A 23387-nucleotide genomic window follows, 5' to 3' on the forward strand; every position below is an offset into this window, starting at 1 on the left:
TTAGAATTTTTCTCTCCGTAAGAACCATCCTCGTACTTCAAGGAATATTTTTAAAAAAGAATTAGTGAAATCGGTCCAACCGTTCTCGAGTTTTGCGCTTAGCAACACATTCAGCGACTCATTTTTATATTATAGATACGACATTCCCTTGTATCTTTTATAATTTTATTATTAACTTTACAGACATTGTGATGTCTTCCTTTCCGTTATACAAATAAGGTAAGGGATTACCGTAGCTTGTAGACGTCTGCAACACCAGAAGCATTGCAAGTTCATTGCGGACCCTACTCGCTATCTCCCCAGGAACTCTTGTCACCTCACCACAGGAACACAACACTGGTTGAAAGCAGTATTATTTAGCTGTGTTCTGTAAGGTCGAGGTACTTCCCCAGTCGGGCTGCTCCAGGATTCGAGCAGGCTATTTCCTGCCATACCTTACCTTAGTTAATTACTTTATATTGTTAACTGTCAGACGCGTGAACTTTAAATTCAATGCCTACACTTTATAAAATATTGTGAGCAAATTGTATATTATTTTATAACGCTACAATATAATGATAACTACGAAATATTAGAAAGGTTAACAAAAAAATACCATAATCAGTTCACGGATTTGCGTCTAGCAACACATTTGCGATTAATTTATATTTATTTACATTTTAGTAACAAACTTACACGCGCAGACGCGCAGTCTTACTTCCACTTCACAAGTGACCGCCACACGCCTGGTCGTTGCTATGACTCGATGGCTGTGTTCCACATCCACACGTAAATTAGTGCCATCATAACTCATCTATAATGTTCTTAACCTTTCGAATTCCACAAGGTCACATAATTATTTATTCATTCAAAGTTATTGCTCAAAATAGATAAATCATTGACCCGAGGCGAACGATATCTCAAAAGAATAAAAGTAGCCGCGATATAGATTGATAATTTCCACGTTGTTGTTACGAAATATTAGTTTATTTTGATTTGAAATAAATGTTATTTTAGTAAAGTAGTTCAAGCGTAGCGTTCATAGGATAAGGAAAATATATTTATATAGTAATATTACAAAGCGGAAAAGTTTCTTTGTCTGTTTAAACGCGCTAATCTTAGAAACTACTGATTCGAATTGATTTTTTTTTGTTGGATAGACCATTTACTGAATAAGACTATAGGCTATTGTCCTTCAAATTAACTTGCGTTAAATCGCGAGGCACAGCAAGTATACATATTTAAATGTTCTATCAATCATTTAGTCTCCAACATATTATTATCAATATCGGTTTTACAAAAATCAAATAGCTAACAATTAGTATTCTTTTCTGTACTGTGTGGCTACGGTACTAAAGAATATAGCCACCGCCTCTCTTCCCGTGGGTCTCGTAAGAGGCGACTAAGGGATAACGCTGTTCCACTACTACCTTGGAACTTATAAAGCCGACCGATGGCGGGATAACCATCCAACTGCTGGCTTTGAAATACACAGGCCGAAGACGGGCATCAGCGTCTCCGGTGCAACAAAGCCAGCCCTGCGGTCACCAACCCGCCTGCCCAGCGTGGTGACTATGGGCAAAACACATGAGTTCACGTTATTTTTAGCGTAAACTTGTGGAGGCCTATGTCCAGCAGTGGACTGTATAGGCTGTAATGATGAATGTCTGTACTTAATAAACTTCTTTAAAATAATGGTACGATACCACTGAGTGACGTAAACTTCATTTTGGTACCGGCAGCCTAACGTGCTATCCGAGGCACGATTGGGAGCACCACAAGGGCAAAGCACCAAATTGGACATAAATATTTGTATAATCACAAATACTCCAAGCGAGAATCGAAACCGCGACCGTTTGTATTTGGGCGTCGACACGGCACACGTACCACTACACCAAAGCGGTCGTCACGAGAGAGTCGTCATTACAACTATTTTCAGCAAACTTGCCCAAAGTACCTTAACTAGATTTAACTGGGGTTAGGGCACAGCAGAAATTTCCTGCTCAAAATATGGAGCAGCCCGACTGGGGTGGTACCTCGACTTACAGAAGACCACAGCTAAATAATACTGTTTTCAAGCAGTATTGTGTTCCTGTTGGTGAGTAAGCTGACCAGAGCTCCTGGGAGGATTGGGGATTGGGTCGGCAACGCGCTTGCAATGCTTCTGGTGTTGAAGGCGTCTATAAGCTACGGTAATCTCTTACCATCAGGTGAGCCGTACGCTTGTTTGCCGACCTAGTAATATAAAAAAAAATGACTGTGCACTTTTATTTCACTCTATATTTTATTTTTATATGAAACAAACAACTATAATAAATGATTTTAATAATTCTACGTATTGAAGACTATAAAAGCGTCCAGTAGTCTCACTCGATATGGCCAGCGGTACGAAGGCCGACTGTTGTGTCAAGATATAAAATGTCGTCTCGTATTATTATAACTTGTTTGTTTTTAAAATATGGAATATTACGTGACCTTCTCTATGTTTACATTGCGGCCAATTTTATTTTAGCAGCGCGGCCACACCAACGCTATCTAAAAGGATATGAATTTTTATAAGTTAAGGAGATTGCTATACTTTTTCTAAACAGTTATTTAAATGATTTTTGATTTTTTGATTTTATTTAAATGACTTTTTCTTTAGTACATAAATATTATATTATGAGTCGCTGACTCGGATAAAATTGTCTTGCCGCTAAACGCTATTTAAAAATAGGGGTTTATCGCAGAGGGTTGAAAATTTTGGTTTGTATGTATTTTTTAATGTTGTATCATAAAAAAATAAAATTTATTTAAAAATAAAAATAAAAATTAGGGGTGGACTACCTATAACATTTAGGGGTATAAAAAATAGATGTTTTTCTTTTTCTCAGACCTACCCAATATGCACACAAAATTTCATGAGTATTGGTCAAGCTGTTTCGGAGGTGTTTAACTACAAACACCACGACACGAGAATTTTGTATATTAGATTATCAGGAGCGATATTGTGATTGATTATTTAGTTGATTCAGCTCGTAACATCCCGCAGCTGAGCAATGATCTTTGTATTGATGCTGGAGAAAGGTCGTAGCTTTATCCACCACTACTTTATCTCTTACTCCATTGCGGAGTCCCAATTTTGTCTATCAAAACAACCGTGACCAGCAGCTTACGTGCATTCCGAGGCACGGTGGGGAGACCAACAATAATATAATTTGCCCAGACCAGACATAAATACTACTAACAAATACTGGCAATACAAATGTCTGCCCCTGGTAGAAATCGAACCAGCAACAACCATACCAGAACGCTTGCTATTATTTCGACGATATACTATTATATATTACTGTCTAATGCGCTACCGGTCGCGGGTTTGATCTCGGCACACGGCAAACATTTTTATCGGGCATACAGATGTTTGCCGTGTTCTGGATTTTCGTGCTTGTTTGTGTGTTTCTGGTCCCCCGATACAAGACAAATCCCTCCTGGAGACGTTTGAGTATAAAGCGCTTACTATTTATTATATGTACTCGTATATAACATTTAAAATATACTGTGTAACATAGTATATATATATATTAACTATTTCAAAAATATTATGAATGAGTTCGTTATCATGTAAATGTATTAAAAATAATAATTGGAATTGATATGAAACGAGCGGAACATTTTTAACAAGCCGGTGCTCTCGATGACCGTTAGAATTAGAGTAACGACGCAGAAGTAGCATCGACTTCACGAACAAGCAGCAGAGCTCACATTTATTTAAGTAACATTTAGACGAGTACAGAGATGACCGCTCTGCCGTAGTGGTGCGTATACCGTGTCAGCGGTGCCTAAACAGCGAGTGGATCGGTGTTTATACAAGTATTCCAGTTAGGATGTCTGTCTTTGTGGGTCTCCCCACCGTACTGCGGAGAGCACGTCAAGCTATCGGGCCCCGTTGTAATCATATACACCTGATAGTGATGCATAGTAAGGAATATATCCGTCAACCCACGGTGGAGCAGCGTGGTGGATTATGCTAAAACTTTTTGCCTACTTGGGAAATCGTTACGTAACATTTCCATGTTATATTTTATTCTATGCATAAAGAATATCCATTAATGTATTCCTATCACAAATTAATAAACTTTAAAAAATAGCAAAAGGAATAACAAATAGATCACTCACATAGAATTTTCGACCTATCAAGTTATGTATAGGACGATAATTAATTAACTTGTTAAGTATTTATCTGTCTTAATACAAATTTTATTCCAAAATTAAACTATATGTCTATGCCAAGCATAACCCATACAATATACGTAAACTTTCATTAATTTTATTACCTTTCGTTTGGTTTACAAATTACAAATAATATTATAATTTATTTGAAGCACGGCAAGAAGAGCATGGGGTCTTACTCTCGTGGCCCCATAATATTAAAATTGGTTTAATTGTACGAATACTATCACTAGTCAGCTACGCCCTCCGGGGTCTCACGTAGTGATTAAGCGCGTTAACGGCGGCCGTGTTCAAGTTACAATCACGACACACATTAACGTAATTAATGTTTGTTATTAGGAGCAATGAATATGAATAAATACGCGGAACTTGGCGCTTGTAATATAAAAAATGTTTACGATATTTTCAAAATAGTTTTTTGTTACACAATTTTAAGCAATATTTATGTGATAAATGTAATACGCAATGGTCACGGGTGGATGGGATTGTGCCTGTTGCGCTGGCGGTTGCGGGTTCGATCCCCGCACATGACAAAAATTTGTATTGGCCATACAGGTGTTTGCCGTGGTCAGGGTGTGTTTGTGCTCCAAGGGGGGGAGTTGCTGGACTTCTACTGGGCGCGTCCCCCGGGTGGCGGATAGGGTAACGCCGCCTGCGGTCTCACGACTGCGGGTGGTAGGGGTCTTCGGACCCCCGCGGACCAAAACCAGACGATGCGCTCCGGGTACCGCTCTGGTCAGCAGAGTGGACTTGTGAGCGCGGGTGCGTTGGCGCGGAGGCGCGGCGGTGTGAGTGGCGCTGAGACGGCGCGGTGACGTGAGGGTCGGGTTTTTCTCTCCCCCCACGCGGCGGACGGAGTGGGCGGGTTCGCTCGCCTGCTCTAAGGTGCGCAAGCGCATGCTTCCGGGTAGCGCTGGGTGCCCTGCAGTTTCTGCGGGGCTGCCAGGTGCGGCCTGGTGTCGGGGCAGTTCCTGGACCTCGTCTCCCACCTGCAGATGGCGGTGGAATTGACTTGGAACGGTTGAGCGTCCCTTCCGACGGGGCCGAAAGGCCATCACCGGGGGCGTGGTGGTAGTATGCGCAAGCGGTCACACTGCGTCCCCACTAAGGTGCCGGCGGATAAAAGATGTGGGTTTTAGTGGATAGTCTGGCATTGCACCACACGCCGGGAGCTCCACACTCCCGTCACTCTCGGGTGGCGGGGTCAGTGCGTAAATAGCATTTCCCCATCTATAAAAAAAAAAAAAAAAAAAGGGTGTGTTTGTGCAGTCTTTGTGTGTCTCCCCACCGTGCCTCGGAGAGCACGTTAAGCCGTCGGTCCCGGTTGTTATCATGCACACCTGATAGCGATCGTTACTCATAGTGGGGAATATATCTGCCAACCCGCATTGGAGCAGCGTGGTGAATTAAGCTCTGATCCTTCTCCTACATGGGGAAAGCGGCCTATGCCCAGTAGTGGGATATTACAGGCTGAAGCGAAATGTAATTAAATATTTTATTACGCACACACTTAATCTCAGTATAACATAACAAAGGGTAAACATAAGACACGCAATAATGTAGTCTTATCACTTAAACATTAAGGGGAGATATACACCTAGGAGACCAAAAAAGGGATCGTTTTTTTTTTGTTCGAAAACAATTTATAATTTCAGTTTGGGGTTTGAAACCAAATGCTAGTGTACAGATTCAAAAATATGTTTATTTTTATAAAAAAATATCAAAAATAAATAAAGATGTCGATAATAATAAGAAATCGAGAAGAACTCTCGAAAATCGTAGTGACAACTAGTGCGTTTGTTAATTTTTTAACCAACTTCAAAAAAGGAGGAGGTTACTCAATTCGACCGTATACATATATATATTATGTATGTTCGGGGATAACTTCGACGTTTACAAACCAAAATCAAAAACAGATTTATTCAAATAGGCCCGAGAGCATATTTGAATCGTCATTTTACAAATTAAAACTTTAAAAATAAAATATTATATTTGTAAAACTAAAGCTACCACCGATTCGGAATGTAGATTCTACAGAGAAGAATCGGCAAGAAACTCCGCAGTTACTCTTTTGAAACATAATATATAAACTGTGTTTTAGTACAAAATTAGTAACATGTTGCATAAAATACAGCGTCACTAAGTCCACACATCTTTATCAACTACTAGCGGCCCGCCCCGGCTTCGCACGGTTGCAATGCGGTTGCTAAATATACTACAGAATGTCTACTAATGAATGAAAGGTTCACTGCTCGTTCCCCGTAGGTGATAGCGTGATAATATGTAGCCTATATGTTGACCCGACTTCTTAATAATATTCGTACCAAATTTGAAGTAAATCCTTGCAGTACTTTTTGAGTTTATCTCGGACATACATACAGACAAACAGACATAAATTCTAAAAACTATATTTTCGGGTCAACATATAGGCTACATATTATCACGCTATCATCTACGGGGAACGAGCAGTGAACCTTTATTTCTTCAACGCATTCTGTAACAACGCGAAATCTAACGACGCATATTTGAATGTTGTTGTTATTATGTCAATAATAACCATGCTATAGGCTAGCATCACACTATAAATATCACGCAATATAAGTAACTTAGGGCGGATAAGCATAATTAAATGAATATAAGTAGTATCAAGACAATTTTAAAGCAGCGCCATCTATGAGATTACAAAAACATCATCATCAATCCCTTTTTGGATATAAATAATTTATATTTGATCATATAGGCGAGGTTGATAGTTGTTTTTAAAAGTCATAGATGAAGATGTGCATTTTCTTCTTAAAATTGTATCGTTAATTCCTTTCGGAGATGAGCATTTAACACAATTTAAAAAAATGTATTTATATAAGTTTTAAGCTGCTTCATCTATGTTTTATAAAATTCATCGAGTTTGTCTGTATCTAATAATAATAACAAACAGAACTCAAAAAGAACTGCATAAATTTATAACAAAATTTAAAATCGAAAACGGCACGCTATTATAAGCATGCCATACATATATATCATAAAGATAAGACATGCTTATATTTTTTTACAGTACAGAATAAATAGTAATAGAGTTAGTACAAAATAAACATTGACTGTTAATATTTTTTTCGGTGTTTATTGGTATTATTATTGCTTCTTAATTTATATATTTTCATGTCTCATATAAACTTAAGTGAGGTGTGGAACTAGCTAGGTTTTTTTTACTCACACACAGCCATTTATTTTGTGTTAAAATCGTGAAAAGTCATAACTTAAATGTGTTATAATTTTTTACCATATAATTGGACTTTCTGTAGATATGAAATGTAAAGAAGAACGGGTAAATGAATGTTATTTTAAAAGGGATAATCGTAGGTATTTTTGGTGCTGTATAGCGTTCACGCAGACGACGTCGCGGGCAGCAGTTAGTTATATGTATAGATGTAATGCTGCACCGAATAATAAGCTTGATCTATTATTTTTTTTTTTAATAAAAACTTTAAATTTATGTTGAGACAATTCCAAAATCGTTTGTGGGATTTTATTATACATGCGAATACCATGCCCAGGTACCCAGAAAGGAAACATTTTGTTTGCGCAGTCGGAAACTTGGTGTTACAATTTTGTTATTTCTTCTCGTGTTTACAATGCGATTATAACTATTTATTTCAAAACAATGAATATTTAATATTGTTATAAATATATTGCGACGCAATTGTTAATACGATTTTGATAATGATAAGAATTGTAAATTTGACTTAGATAATTTGAGAATAAATAAGATATCCCCAGTGTGGTACCATGATAAGGAGACCAGGATCTGATGATGGAATCCCAGAGAAATCGAGGGAAACTCTCGAAAATCGTAGTGACGACTAGTGCATTTGTTAATATTTTGCGTCTTTTTACGTTGGATACTTGCCGATGTAATTAAAGTCGGTTTTTTTCATTTGCAGGCAAACACAATTATTAAAAACCACTAATTATATAAAAATACCACCAGCAAAACCCACCCAGCACATCGCAGGACACCTTTGACCTTGAACACATAGTCTTATATATATTTTGTGTTGCAAGTCACGTAAGCCAATAAAGCGAGCGCCGAGAGCACTCCGTGCCGTGGCTACAAATGGAACTAATACATGCCTACTAAACGTTCTGCGTCACAAGTGTGGCTGCTACGATACGCAGCAATTTTGTTAAAATTAACAGTCACATATTTTGTAAATTGTTGTCTAAATTTAAATAACAGATATAAAATTTTCAGGAAAGACATAGTTGATAATATCCTGCTCTAAGTCTTCCCTCCTGGCACTGTCAGAACATGCCAGACTACCCTCAATAATCCAGCGGCGCTCTCGTCGTTTGATCCACCTGTGCGGGACCGCCTTCACCTAAAGAGCACTCACGGGCACCGTAAGCGCTCTATTACAATACGCGTCTGCGTCCCTCTGGTCGTGTCCTGCAGAGCTGGTCAACATGGACGTTGGGCTAGCCCTGCCGCTCCGTGGCCTCGTTTAATGCCATGACCTCCAACTCCAGAAGGAAGCTGACCAGCACCTCTCACTGTCGAGCATAGATATTGCTTAAAACCTATATCAGACCCACTGAGATAGTACTTCCAAGTTACAGAAGATTACAGTCAAAGTGCTGCTCTCAAATAGTGCTGTGTTAGTTTGGTGAGCAAAGTAGCGAGAGTTCCTGGGTCTAGTCTTCTACAGCTCTTAACGGGCACATCTATAGGCCACGGTAACTGCTTACCATCAAGCAGATCGTACGCTTGCATCACGTTCCAACGATGAAAAATATTGATGTCTCGTAAATCAAACGTAGTTTTTGATATATGTGAGTAGGTGACTCTGTTAAATCTCCTGTTTGTTGTTACTGTACTCCATTTTCTTGGCACGCATAATGGCTACCTAGACAATTTGAAAGGAGCGCTAGTGAGCTTCTAAAAGTGAAACACGATAGTAAAACTAGTGAGGTGAACGAACAGAAGTGCATGCTCTGATCAACTTAAGAAATATTTACATTATAACGTCTTCGTCTCCCAAGACATGGGATGGTTTGTAATATTTTTATTTCAATTGTATTATTTGTCTTATAGTAAAAAAGAAATTGTCTGAGAGCCGATTGACATGAATTCCTCTAAACACTTTTTTTATATAACTATATCGGTAAATAAGCGTACGGCTCACCTAAGTAAGCGATTACCATAGCCTATGGACGCCTGAAACACTAGAAATACTGCAAGCGCGTTGCCAACCCTACCTCTAAATCCCCCCCAGCCCTAGTCATATACTCACCACAGGAACACAACGACTATATCATTACAGCCTATAGAGTCCACTTCTGGACATAGGCCTCCACAAGTTTACGCCAAAAATAACGTGAACTCATGTGTTTTGCCCATAGTCACTACGCTGGGCAGGCGGGTTGGTGACCGCAGGGCTGGCTTTGTCGCACCGAAGACGCTGCTGCCCGTCTTCGGCCTGTGTATTTCAAAGCCAGCAGTTGGGTGGTTATCCCGCCACCGGTCGGCTTTTTAAGTTCTCAGGTGGTAGTGGAACTGTGTTATCTCTTGGTCGCCTCTTACGACACCCACGGGAAGAGAGGGAGTGGCTATATTCTTCAGTACCGTAGCCACACGGTACAACTACTATATTCCACTATTATTCCACTGAAGATTCTTTTACGTCTCTCTCAAAATCGCAATTAAAATAAATAATGCCACCAAAACCTGTTGATATTAATATGCATTTTTCATTTATTAATTTTAATTCCAACATTTATGTTTAATATTCAATTACGGTCGGATTTAAATACAAAGCAAAAGACATTAAGAAGTTTTTACTAATTTTACACAATTATATTTTATTATTACCTAGATACTAGTTTTTAGTAAACAGTAAAGGAAAACATCTTAATTATAGCTTAATAAAGACGTATGTCTTATTGTCAATAATGTGTTATCTTAAGAATTAAATACAGAGTTCATTTAAAGTATTAATAATAATGAGATTATTTTAAAAGACATTTCACTGAATATTAATATGATATTGGATTATGGAAGATATTGATAAATAGCCATAAGTTTACTTATTGTACTAGGTATATAAATAAATTCATCAGGTAGGTATGAAATATTTAATTGATGGGTGTTTGTTATTCCTCTACATAGAAAACTGCACGAGTTCAAATCAAATCAAGTATTTTTAACTCTATTACTTTTTACTATTATTACTTATTTTCAAAATCCTGATGTTTGAACGGTAAAGCCGGCAGAATCAAATGTACCCTTGCTATGCTTCAGCCTATAATATCCCACTGCTGGGCATAGTCCTCTTTCTCGATGTAGGAGAAGGATCAGAGCTTAATCCACCACGCTGCTCCAATGCGGGTTGGCAAATAAATATTTATTTACAGTGGCCACTAACCCGAGTAGAAATTTTTTCGTCTTCCTTAGAAGGACCGGACCAGGCATGCCTGATCAGGACTAGATAAGGCATGTAACGCAGATGATTGGTCTGGACCTGATCAGGATGAGATGAGATTTCCTGATCAGGGTTCGGTTTGGTCCTTTTAAAAAACACGAATGTATATTTTTGAAAAAATTGTTTAACAAAAAAAAAAAGCGAATTGATATAAATATGTATTAACATAATTATTATAATATTTATTTCCGTTTATTTTTTCCAATGTATTATTTATTTATGTTTTTACTTTAAATATTAATTATTTTTATTTATTTTTATGTTATTAATTAATTATTATTATTAATTAAATTTTATTTATTAACTTCTAATGATTAACTACTAACTACTATTTCCTATTACTTACGACTGCTCCACTGTGTAGAAATGGACTCCCTGCTAGATTGTCCTGATAACTGTATATATACTAAGTGCGCTTAAAAACATTAATAGCGCGATTCAGGCTCAGTTCGCGTCATTTCTTTCAGGCCATCCTGATCTGGACCGGACCAGGTCCTGATCCAGTATGCCTTACCATACTTGGTAAGATTTTACATCAGGCTAGCCTTGTCTGGACCGGACCTGGTCCTGATCCAGTATGCCTTACCATACTTGATTATATTTTACATCAGGCTATCCTTGTCTGGACCGGACCTGGTCCTGATCCACTATGCCTTACAATACTTGATTATATTTTATATCAGGCTATCCTTGCCTGGACCGGACCTGGTCCTGATAGAGCTTGCCGGATCAGGCATGCCTTATCCTATCCTGATCCGGTCCAGATACATGATCTGGTTGAGCCTGACCTTTTTTCTACTCGGGAACCCGACTAGAAAAAAGGTAAGGCTCAACCAGATCATGTATCTGGACCGGATCAGGATAGAATGAGGCAATCCAGATCCGGCAAGCTCTATCAGAACCAAGTCTTGCCCTGACAAGGATAGCCTGATGTAAAATATATTCAAGTATGGTAAGGCATAACTGCATCAGGACCAGGTCTGGTCCAGATCAGGATAGCCTGAAAGAAATTACGTGAACTGAGCCTGAATCGCGCTATCGATGTTTAGTATATATACAGTTATCAGGACAGTCTAGCAGGGAGTCCATTTCTACACAGTAAGCAGTCTTAAGTAGTAAGAAGTAGTTAATTAGTAGTTAATTAATAGAAGTTAATAAATAAAATGTAATTAATAATAATTATTAATTAATGATATAAATATAAATAAAATAATTGATATTTAAAGTAAAAACAAAAATAAATAATACATTGGAAAAAATAAACGGAAATAAATATAATAATAATTATGTTACCCAACATATTTATAATAACAATTTATTTTTTTTGGAACGAAGGTCCTTACGGCAGGCTTGACATTGGGCTGGGCGAGCGATCTGAAAAAAATGTGATACTAAAACCGTAAGAAAAATACATAACGGACATACATGACGTAATATCAATCACACGACTGTATAATATGACGCTTGTAAAACTAAAATATTACTAGTAAACTTTTTTAAATTATTTATGTAATTTTATACTGTCGACAAAAATATATAAATACATGTTTTTTTTATTTCACTTAATAGTTTGAAGTATTATTATTATTATTATTATTATTTTGTTTGATTTATTTTATTTTACGGTATTTGTTATTTTTTACAATATTAAATTTCCTAAATACTTTTATGTACTTAATTAAAAACCAATCAACAAAATTTAAAAAAAGAAATCAAGAACTAGAAAATATATATAAAATTCAACATTTTTTTTTCAAATTGTGTTGTTTCTATACTATCCGAAGGAACTTCCTTCCTACCTGGTGTCCCATGACACCACATAATTTTATTAAACAATTTGTTCAAGAATATAAATACATTCGTGTTTCTTAAAAGGACCGACCCGGACCAGACAATGTATGTAACGCAGATGATTGATCTGGACCCGATCAGGAAATCTCATCTTAACCTGATCATTACATATACCTTATGCGGTCCAAATCGGGCATGCCCGGTCCGGTCCTGATAAGGAACACGAAAAAATTTCTACTCAGGAACATTTAAAATTTTATAGGTACAATTTTAATAAATGTAGTCAAAATAATGTCACACGTTATTAACTGACAACCCTGAATCTAATCGCTCGAGCGAAATACAAAGCGTTGCCGCGAAGGAACAAAAAAACGCTTAAAATTTAAATTGTTTGATTTTCATTACGATGTGTAGTTACAAATCATTTCAACATATTAATTACTTAGCAGAGATGCCGAATATATTCGCTGATTCAAATCTAGACCAGCACCGATATAAATAATCTTTCAAATAGTAAAGTTTTAAAAAATCCTGTACTATTCAGTACAGGAATCGAGACTTAGATATATCCCAGAGATACTGATAGGTTTTATCAGTGGGAAGCAAAACAAGCCCTAACTGCCAGTTTCACTCCTACCGATAAACTACAAATGATTCACAAATTGCGAATATGAGATTGATGGCAAAAAAGAAAAATATATCATGTACTTTTATCTGGTGGATACCGTTTATACGTCCGAAAAGTCATAAATTAAAATATATCAATAAGTACACCATAGGTATCACACGGTCATCTGCGCCTAAAGTGCAAATTTATACCTGTGTTTTAGATACCCGGCTGTACTACTTGTCTCAAAGATAAATTTAGTTGTTTTAATTACTATCTTTAGATAGATCTATAACTTCTATATTTCTGTCCATATTTTTCTTTGTGCTACTGGTGTAGCAAACAAGTGTAATGGAGGAGAAGTCTGGCCTTTTCGGCGAGGCCAGCCTGTCGCTGAAGGGATCCTGTTGCCTGCAGATCCGGAACCCTCCAATTAAAACGGCTGAAGGCTCCCGCAGGGGTTTGGTCGGTGTTGCACCCCCAAGTGCTAAAGCCGACATACGGTCTAGGAATGCCTACCCGGGCATCCTGGATATCACCCGTAAATGGATTCCCCTGCGATAACAAAAAAAAAACAAATAAGTGTAAGGCCCGCCAGATGGAAGGCAATTACCATAGCCTGCAACATCAACGCATCGCTAGCGCGCTGCTGATACCACCTCCAATAACCCCAGGCGCTCTGACCATCGTACTGGCAACAGTAATACAACACTGCTTGAAAGCAGTATTATTTAGCTGTGATATTCTGTAATGTTGAGTTACTTCCCAATCGGGCTGCTTAAGATTTCAAACTGGATATTTCTTTTGTGCCCTGTTGAGGCAGATGATAGCTGTATGTATATTTCAACATTTAACATAGCTTGCGGTAATCACTCGTAATGATCGATGTATCGACCGCGACTCGGAGCACTCGAAGCTATCAATCAATAGACTGATATTTATATTAATATGATATTCTAATTAAAATATATCTCATATAGATAAAAACATGTACATTATCTTAATCAAATAATAATACAATAAATTTTGCTAATAACCATCAATCAATCGGGACATCAAATTGGCTTGAACCTACAGTGCTGGGCTGTAATTGGCGAATGCTCATTAGAATGTATTTATTTATCTATTTGTACAAAAATCCACAGCTACATTTTAGGTTTCATGGCTAATACAAAGTATCCAAACAAAAGCCAAGTTCGGATTTTACATTATATAAATTACACTGTTTAGGTAGACAAAGTTGAGTTGAGGTAGTCAAAACTAAGGTAGAAACACAGTTACAATAAGAATATATATAATATAGAATATCCTTGGTTGATAATATATGGATGTGTATGTGTGATTTTGTGTTTGTGTGTGTGTGTGTGTATGCCTGTGTTAATTAAGGTAGAGCACAGTAGGAAATATTCTGCTCGAAATCTGGAGCAATCCAGCTGAAGCAGTACCTTAATCTTACAGAAGGCCACAGCTAAATAATACTGCTTTCAAAAGCAGTATTGTGTTCCTATTGGTGAATAAGGTAACCAGAGCTCCTAGGAGGCACTGGGGGTAGCGTCGGTAACGCGCTTGCGATGCTTGTATTCTATAGGGTACGGTAATCTCTTACCATCAGGTGAGCCGTACGCTTATTTACCAAAACAGTTGTGTAAAAAAAAAATCGTCAATAGAGTAAATCACAACGGGCTATCTGTCAACGACTTTCCAGAAGTTTCACTTCTTCTTCTTCTAATTTGCACACATACTTTTTTCACTTACATGGCTTACGGCGATGGTCATTTTGAAATTATTTTGCAGATGCGATTGTGACGGGTGATGTCGAGTCACATGTGACTATGACGTGGGCAACGCCGCGTATTCTGTCTTCACATCTATCTCTCATAAGTTGGCTTAGATATTTGCAATGGAAGGCATAATTAAATTAACTCAAAGTCGTAATCTTAGGACTTGTGATTTGAAGTTTCATGTAGAGTGAATGCTGATAACCAACGTAGATTGTACGAAGTAATAAAAACGCCAAAGGCGCTTGTTCAAGTAAACATTTAAAGGTAAATACCCGTATACGGGTTAAATAAGAGAAGCTTGACATTTTATTGAGATTTTAAACAATGATATACAAGTTATTAAAAAAAAAAATTTTAACGTCATGCATTATTTATATTTACAAGTGTATAAAATAAAGTAACTACTACAAAAACACTACGAAGAAAACATTGTATTCGTCATTCCACATTGAAACAACTTGGTAGATAAAGTTCGTACCCTTCTACAACGTAAAACGGAGTAATTCCGCTAAAGGTCAATTGACATTAAAAAAAAATATTTATCGAACAGGACATTTACAATTATTGCAATATCCGGCGGCCGCACACTGGGCAAGCCTGCCTGGACCAGATACAGTTAGAAATCACTATTATAATTAAACAAAATATAAATATTTATAATCACATAATTATACGGATCAATAAATATTAATACAAACAAATCAACATTGACTGGCTAAATTGGCCAGTCAAGCTCTCCAATGACACGTCGTGTTTTACATACACACTGATACCATTTTCGTAATTAATTTAAATTGTTAATATTCTAGGAAGCTTCATTATAAGTGATGTTTTTTTTTTCTAAAGAAGTAATCAAGATGATATTATGACGTATACACATTTAAAAGTCACAATCTGATGGTATGAAGCCTGAATAACAGAACAATATGTAACATAACTTGTGAGCCATTTTTAATGTCAACGTTCGCTTAATCTCGTACCCCTGACATTTGGCGAGTGCTGCTCGTCATATGAGGACGGTGACTTATCAGTTTAATAAATTGACATCATTTGGGTTTTTAAAGACCATTTAAAGTTCCGTACATAAGGAGCGTCAGAAGCACTCATTTCCTTAAGCTCTGACCGTTTGTTCTTCCGCTTCTTTATCAATATCGTAGCTCAAAAGATACCTTTAGCTATGTTCGGTCGTTTAAAATTGGTACATATTTGCACTACTATTACCTTTGTTAGAAAAGTGTGACAATAATTTATTTACATTAGCATATCCTATATTGCATCATAAATATTATTATTTTATCAACTGCATACAAACACACATAAACACAAGCACGGATACATACATGCACAGAAATAAAATGTTACCAATGTTAAAGAAATTAATCTTAGTTTTTGTATAGAGGTAAAAATGAACAGGTAGCGTCATACGAACAGAATGATAAAGATCATCATTTTGCAAAATTTGGAATTGTTACATAAAATATCGAACAAAATTGCATGTTGGCAACAGCCAAACGATGTTATACGTTAATGATATTCGTAACAGGCGTTTCAAATGAAGATGAATGTGTGAAGACGGCTGGACGCATCCTTAGAATTATGAAGTATTACCGTTGTCAGGTTTAATTTACGTTGTCTGCAGCTGCAAATAAGTGAACTGAGTTTAGCTTTGGTCTTTAAGTATTAAATATGAAAAACGAGAATTGTCTGATAAGATTAAACAAACTATAAATCAAGACGCAATTACATAAAAATATACAACCCTAAGTAAATTAAAGTAGGGCACAACAAAAAAATACGCTTCAGCCTGTAATATCCCACTAATGGGCATAGGCCTCTGTCCTCATGTAGGAGAAGGATCAGAACTTAATCCACCACTCTGCTCCAATGCGGGTTGGTGGAGATATTCCCTACTAAGAAAAACGATCGCTATCAGGTGTACGTGATAACAACCGGGATCGGCTTAACGTGCTTTCCGAGGCACGGTGGGAAGACTCACAAAGACTGCACCAAGATATATCCCACTCAAATTCTGGAGTAGTCTGATGGGGAGGCACAACAGCGTCACAAAAGATCACAGCTAACAATACTGATTTCCACTGAACGGCATCTACCTGCAGATCTATCTTATACAATATTTGAAGCAGCCCATCCGGGAATATAACAAACAACCTTACATAAGGCACATCTAAATAACACTGCTCCAAGTTGTGTTGTGTCCCTCTAGTGCAGTGTTTCCCAAAGTGGGCAATAACGGCCCCTTGTGGGCGCTACAGTACTAAAGGGTAAGAGACCTAGAAAAAAAAATGGTGCCTTTGTGTAGAGGCTTGGGGGGCGATTTGTCATTTAATCTCTATGGACTCTTGACTACAACTTGTGAACATCAACTAATATTCATTAAAAGATTGCTCAAAGGGGGCACTATAAAATAATTTATTCTCTTAGTGGGCAGTAGACAAAATAAGTTTGGGAACCCTTGCTCTAGTGAGTAAGGTGACCGGAGCTCTTGAAGTTGAGGGGAACTGGAGGGGAACAGGTCTGTAACACGCTTGTCGTGCTCCTAGCATTGCAAGTGTACATCGGCTACGGTAACTCTTTATTATTATTTGTCAATCTAGTTGTATGAAAAATACGACACGTCTAGTTACAACTCATGTTGCAAGAAACTTGTTACTAAAAGTGCCGAGATGGCTTAGCGGATAGTAAGATTATAACCTGATACAGAGACGCCTGATACAGATTTAAATCCGGTCTCTTACATTAAGTTTTCAGTTCTTAAGACTTGTTGCGCTAATTTTGAGACAAAATAGTTCCATCTATCATCAGCATATATCGGTACAAAATTCTTATTTCGTCTTTCCATAATTACATAATTATTAATAAATTGGCCTAAACGTTCTTAAGTTATGGTGCGAAAGGAAATAGAGATTATGTTACCTATAGATGAAATAAAAAATAAAGAAAGATTTAAAAATAATTTCCAATAATAGTAAAAAAAAATAACACAATAAACACTAAACAAGTGACGCAATCAACTGAATTAACAACGTCACCTCCGTCACTTACTTCGAGCGCCCGGAAATAAACAATACCTAATGTAATACACGGAAACTAATACAACTACGAAAATAATTAAACTTTTTAACCTTGATTATATTTAAAACATTCGCTAATTTATGTTCCGTTACTAAAGTCGAGAATCTTCACGAAAACGTTTCTTATTAATTAATTAGTTTTAATTACAAAGAATAAAATAAACAATAGATTTTATTATTTTTGTTTAATTACGAAAATATGAATGTTTAAATTTTAGGTAATTATTTTTATTTTGGCATTTTTTTTCTAAAACCTAAGCAGGAATTGTAATTATAATATTTTAACTGCTATTAGCATTAAAAATAAAAATTAATGGCAACAACAAGTTATTTGTATGTTTACAATTATCGGTCATTACGTTCGTTTTGCACTTTATTAGAGTCCTTTCGGAATTTGTTGTTGTTATTATAATTACGACTACGAGTAACAATCGCTACCAGGTACGCATGATAACAACTAGGACCGACTGCATTGAAACGACCCACAACTCTCGAAAATATGAAAACATAGAATGACAGACCGGAAATCAAAATTTGTTGAAATATAAATACCATCCCGAGCGGGAATCGAAGCCTCGACTCCTAGTTTTTACAAGCCACACTAGCACCTCTATACAAGAGCGGTGCTACAATTGTGTCATTATGTGGTTAATATACAGAGGTAGGGCACAGCAGGAAATCTCCTGCTCAAAATATGCAGCAGTTTTCAAGCAGTGTTTTGTTCCTATTGGTGAGTAAGGTAACCAGAGCTTCAGGGGGAAATTGGGAATAGGGTCGGCAACGCGCTTGCGATGCTTCTGATATTGCAGCCGTCTATAAGCTACGGTAATCGCTTACTATCAGGTGAACCGTACGCTTGTTAACCGACCTAGTTATATAAAATAAAAAATAGTTTACTTAAACCGTAATTTAAAATTATCATATCGAAAATTTCGCTCGAGCGGGTGTATCGTTCCATAGCTTAATTGGCTAGAGCGCCGACACGGTACGTCGGAGACGCGGGTTCGAACCCCGCTGGAGCGGTCAATTTTTGTTATTACGAAACCTACAGTCAGGCGAGATGCCTCACTCGCTGCATCAGGCAGGAGTGGTCCTCCTTCGTGTATGCTGTCGCTCCGATAATTCCGTCTCGATGTATTTTTCCTCAATTAACTTTATGATGTCATAATCATTAATTTCTCATTAACATTACAATCTTAAGATATATAATAGCAATTAAATGTCCATCATGTCATCAAGTAGGTACTAAAGTTGATATTATTTCGAGTTTAAACAAATAAATTAGTTTTTCTTTTATTATAGTGTTTTGTCATCTGATATTTCTTTACTGTTATGCTGCAATAAATGTCTTGTTCACGAGTGACCAAAATAATAAACAAAAACATGAGTTGCACACAATTTATTATATTAGTAACTAGGTGACTCGGCAAACGTTGACTTGCCGCTAAACGCTATTTAAAAATAGGGGTTTATCGTAGAAGGATAAAAATTTAGAGTTGTATGTCTTTTTCAACGCCAAATCATAATAATATAAAAAACAAATAATTTATCTAAAAATTAAAAAATTAAAATTAGGGGTGGACTACCCTTAACATTTAGGGGGATGAAAAATAGATGTTCGATTTTCAGACCTACCCAATATGCACACAAAATTTCATGAGAATCGGTCAAGATGTTTCGGAGGAGTTTAACTACAAACACCGCGACACGAGAATTTTATATATTAGATAAACACAAACATATTTGGGAGCCTTGTTATACGTGTTAGAATCAGATAATGTAAACAAATTTAGCAACAAAATTTTTACCCGTTTTCTAAGCTATGTAGAAATATGTTTATAAAAAAATAAAAACAATCACATGTCAAATTTATGCTTCAGCATGTATGCATACATATTCATTTACCTTTCATTAGTTTATAAAAGTCAAACAACAATCCCTTGCAACACGAGGTTCTTTAGAGGATTATTGTTGTTGCAGTATAAGTTCACTTCAACACATCACATGAAAACCTTCTATTATTACATAATTCAATCAGAGGTTTATTTTATCAAATAGTTAACACTTCAACGTATTTATCAGTAATAAATAGTACTCAATAAAGCAGATACCGTGACATTTAGCCTTATAGATTTGTAATTAGATTCACTGCGATGCACTCCGAAAACCTACGCAATCGCCTCGAGACGGTTCTTTATTCTTTTCGGAAACGAATTCATATTTTGACAAACATAAAAATCATAATATATTATTAGCTTAATATTAGCAATAATTTATGTTAATTTTAAATTCCAAATAATACGCTTAAATTAGATTTAGTCGTGGGAGAGGTCGAGTATAATGGAATCATGAATTTTTATGCAATTATCAAGCGTTCTGTTTACGATAATGTTAGGTACGGCGCTGCGGGCGAGGATGTCGGTGCAGTATATAAGACGAGGATACAGTGTTGCGGCACATTGCGTCGACTTCCCTGGAACAGACCACTTGTACTACAATGAAACTACTCGTAAGTTTCTTTGTTTATTACATAAATTAATTAAGTAATTATCGTCCGGTGTATTTAGAGAATCAGTGCGAGAACTTGTGATACCAAAAAGACGCTGGACTATTATTTTAGTAAAGTTGGTCTTTCAAGTGTTTTGGTATATTAATCTCATGAATGAAGACATCATAATGATGGCTTGGTGACTTAAAAGAAATAAACTTAAAAATATTTAATTGGAAAAGTTAGAGGAGCGTGGTAGCAGTGTGGTGGTAATGCGTATTGTCCTGCATATGAGGCGGGTGGTGATGAGACATTTCTAGGCCGTCTTAACACAAACAGTTGGTGGTAAATTCGCGACTTTTCGAGCACGTCCCGTGGTCGTCAATGTCCTATAATCTATTCGTGTCATGCTTTGCGGTGTACGAAATTATCGTGATAATTGTAATGTCCGCGTTACATCTATGACAGCGATGTGTAGGTTCACTTGACATGGATTCAATTATTATAATAACTTACTTCACTTTATATTGGTAATTGTCACTACGCTTGCAGAACAGAAAGAACTTTAAATGAAACTGGCGTTACTTTGTTTTTACTGATATTTTAAGTGTATTGGGATAATTTAGTGTTAACAACACTGAAAAAACTTTATTGATTTTTTTAATCGACTTCAAAAAATGGAGGAGGTTACTCAATTCGACCGTATATATATTTTTTTTTATGTATGTTCGGGGATAACTCCGTCGTTTATGAACCGATTTTGATAATTCTTTTTTTATTGGAAAGAAGATATCCCTGGTTTGGTACCATGATAAGGAAACTATGATCTGATGATGGTATCCCAGAGAAATCGAGGGAAACTCTCGAAAATCCGCATAACTTTTTACTGGGTGTACCGATTTTAATGATTTTTAATTTAATCGAAAGCCGATGTTTGTCATGTGGTCATATTTAAATTTCATCGAGATTTGATTACAACTTTTGGAGTAATCTTTGATAATGCGTATTTACTTAACTATTTTTTGGTCTACCTACGTTGTATTACTTGTCGATATAATTGAAGTCGGTTTTTCTTCGTTTGCCTGCAAACACACTTATTTTGTATACTATTTAGAAAATGTTACTTCTCTTTATAGGATAAATAAAAATCACCACGATTATCCTTAATCATCTTACATATAAAATTCTCGTGTCCCGATGTTAGCTACAGTACTCCTCCGAAACGGGTGGACTGGTTACTCAATTCAACCGTATATATATATGTATTATGTATGTTCGGGGATAACTTCGACGTTTATGAACCGATTTTGTTAATTCTTTTTTTGTTAAAAAGAAGATATCCCTATTTTGGTACCATGATAAGGAAACCAGGACCTGATAATGGGACCCAGAGAAAACGAGGGAAACCCTCAAAAATCGTAGTGACGACTAGTGCCTTTGTTAATTTTTTTCGTCTACTTACGTTGTATTTTACTTGTCGATGTAATTGAAGTTGTTTTTTTTTCGTTTGCGAGCAAATACAATTATTATGAAATTTTGTGTGCATATCGGATAGATTTGAGAATCAGCCAACATCTATTTTTCATACCCAGTTACCTAAGTTACAAGGAGGGGGATTAATGGGGTTAATAATATATAAAATCAACGTCTGCTGGGTCAGCTAGTAATATTATAAATGTGAATGTAAGTTTGTTTGTTACGCTTTCACGCGAAAACTACTTAACCGATCATCGTGAAACTTTGCACACATATTCTTTAAATTAGTTATTCTTTTAGTTAAGAAGTTACATAGGATATTTTTTATTCAATAAAAAAATAAATGCGATCGAAGCCGCGGGTATTTTATATATATATCTTAATCATGTTAATAACAGGCTGAACAACATTTTAATAAAAAATATCTAAACAAAAACCTTTAAAAAACAGTAGCCGTCATTATATATTTTATTTCATAAATAATTTTATTCTTGTGTATTCTGTTTTCAATTAGGTAATCCTCATGCTGGTAGCAGTGGCGCTGGGCGCGGCCAGCGCTGGCTACATCCGCAGCGGCTGGAGCCCCAGCTACAGCGTGTACTCCAGCTACCCGTTGAACAGCGGCTGGGGTAGTAACGGCTGGGGTAGTAACGGCTGGCGTAGCGGCGGCTGGGGTGGTAGCAGCGGCTGGGGTGGTAACGGCGGCTGGAACGGCGGTTGGAACAATGGTGGATGGAACGGTGGCTGGAACAGTGGCTGGTAGTAGTCAACTACTAGCGATAAAGCCATGACGAAAAATTTTTTTTTTATAAAAAATTAGTAACTAAGAAAGTCACCTAATTGTACCTTTTTAACAACAAACGTCCTGATTTTCTATTCATTTCACTTTTTTATTGTTTTGTTTTGATTTCGAAATACAATGAAACAATTCTTGTTCAAACGCTAACTGATAAACATCCAGTAGCTGTGACAATGTAACCGCAATCAAGAACCATTGCTTGTATTTCATACAATAAATATTTTATTTTATTATCGAAATCAAGTTTGCGTTTTATTTCCACACACTTTATGGACATAGTAAACTTAACGGCCTATCAATAAATATTTGACTGTAAATTAATCGTAATTATTTGTTTACATCTACAACGAATAGTTAGAAAGTGATCGAAATATATATTAAAAATATTCATCTTGATGTTGGTCTGTCCACATGATTTAGTTAACGCTAGCTGTGCACTGCGATTTCCTGTTGATTTGGGGAAAAGTCTATAGCCTTTCTCAGTAAATAGGCTATCCAATACAAAAATAATTTTTTAATTCAAGCCAGTTGTTTCAGAGATAAGGACATTTAAACAAACAAACTCATCAGCTTTATAATATTAGTATAGATTACTCGTGGTAATGCTAGTCAATTTTATTCCTATTTTATAATACAAATATATTTGACTCTTTGACGTTCAATTTTGAATACATTGATACAAATTTTGG

At 36.5% G+C, this 23387-nt stretch overlaps 1 protein-coding gene across 1 annotated transcript; it reads left to right on the forward strand.

Moving 5' to 3' along the window:
* The first annotated feature begins 20371 nt into the window (after positions 1–20371).
* LOC123660883 (heterogeneous nuclear ribonucleoprotein 87F-like) lies at positions 20372–22941 on the forward strand. Its single transcript, XM_045595907.1, has 2 exons — positions 20372–20444; positions 22414–22941. Exons 1-2 carry the CDS (start codon positions 20433–20435, stop codon positions 22660–22662), a joined length of 261 nt encoding a protein of 86 aa, XP_045451863.1. The 5' UTR covers positions 20372–20432; the 3' UTR covers positions 22663–22941.
* Positions 22942–23387: the final 446 nt, after the last annotated feature.

This window comes from Melitaea cinxia, chromosome 16, assembly GCF_905220565.1.
Source record: "Melitaea cinxia chromosome 16, ilMelCinx1.1, whole genome shotgun sequence".
Lineage (NCBI taxonomy): Eukaryota > Metazoa > Arthropoda > Insecta > Lepidoptera > Nymphalidae > Melitaea > Melitaea cinxia.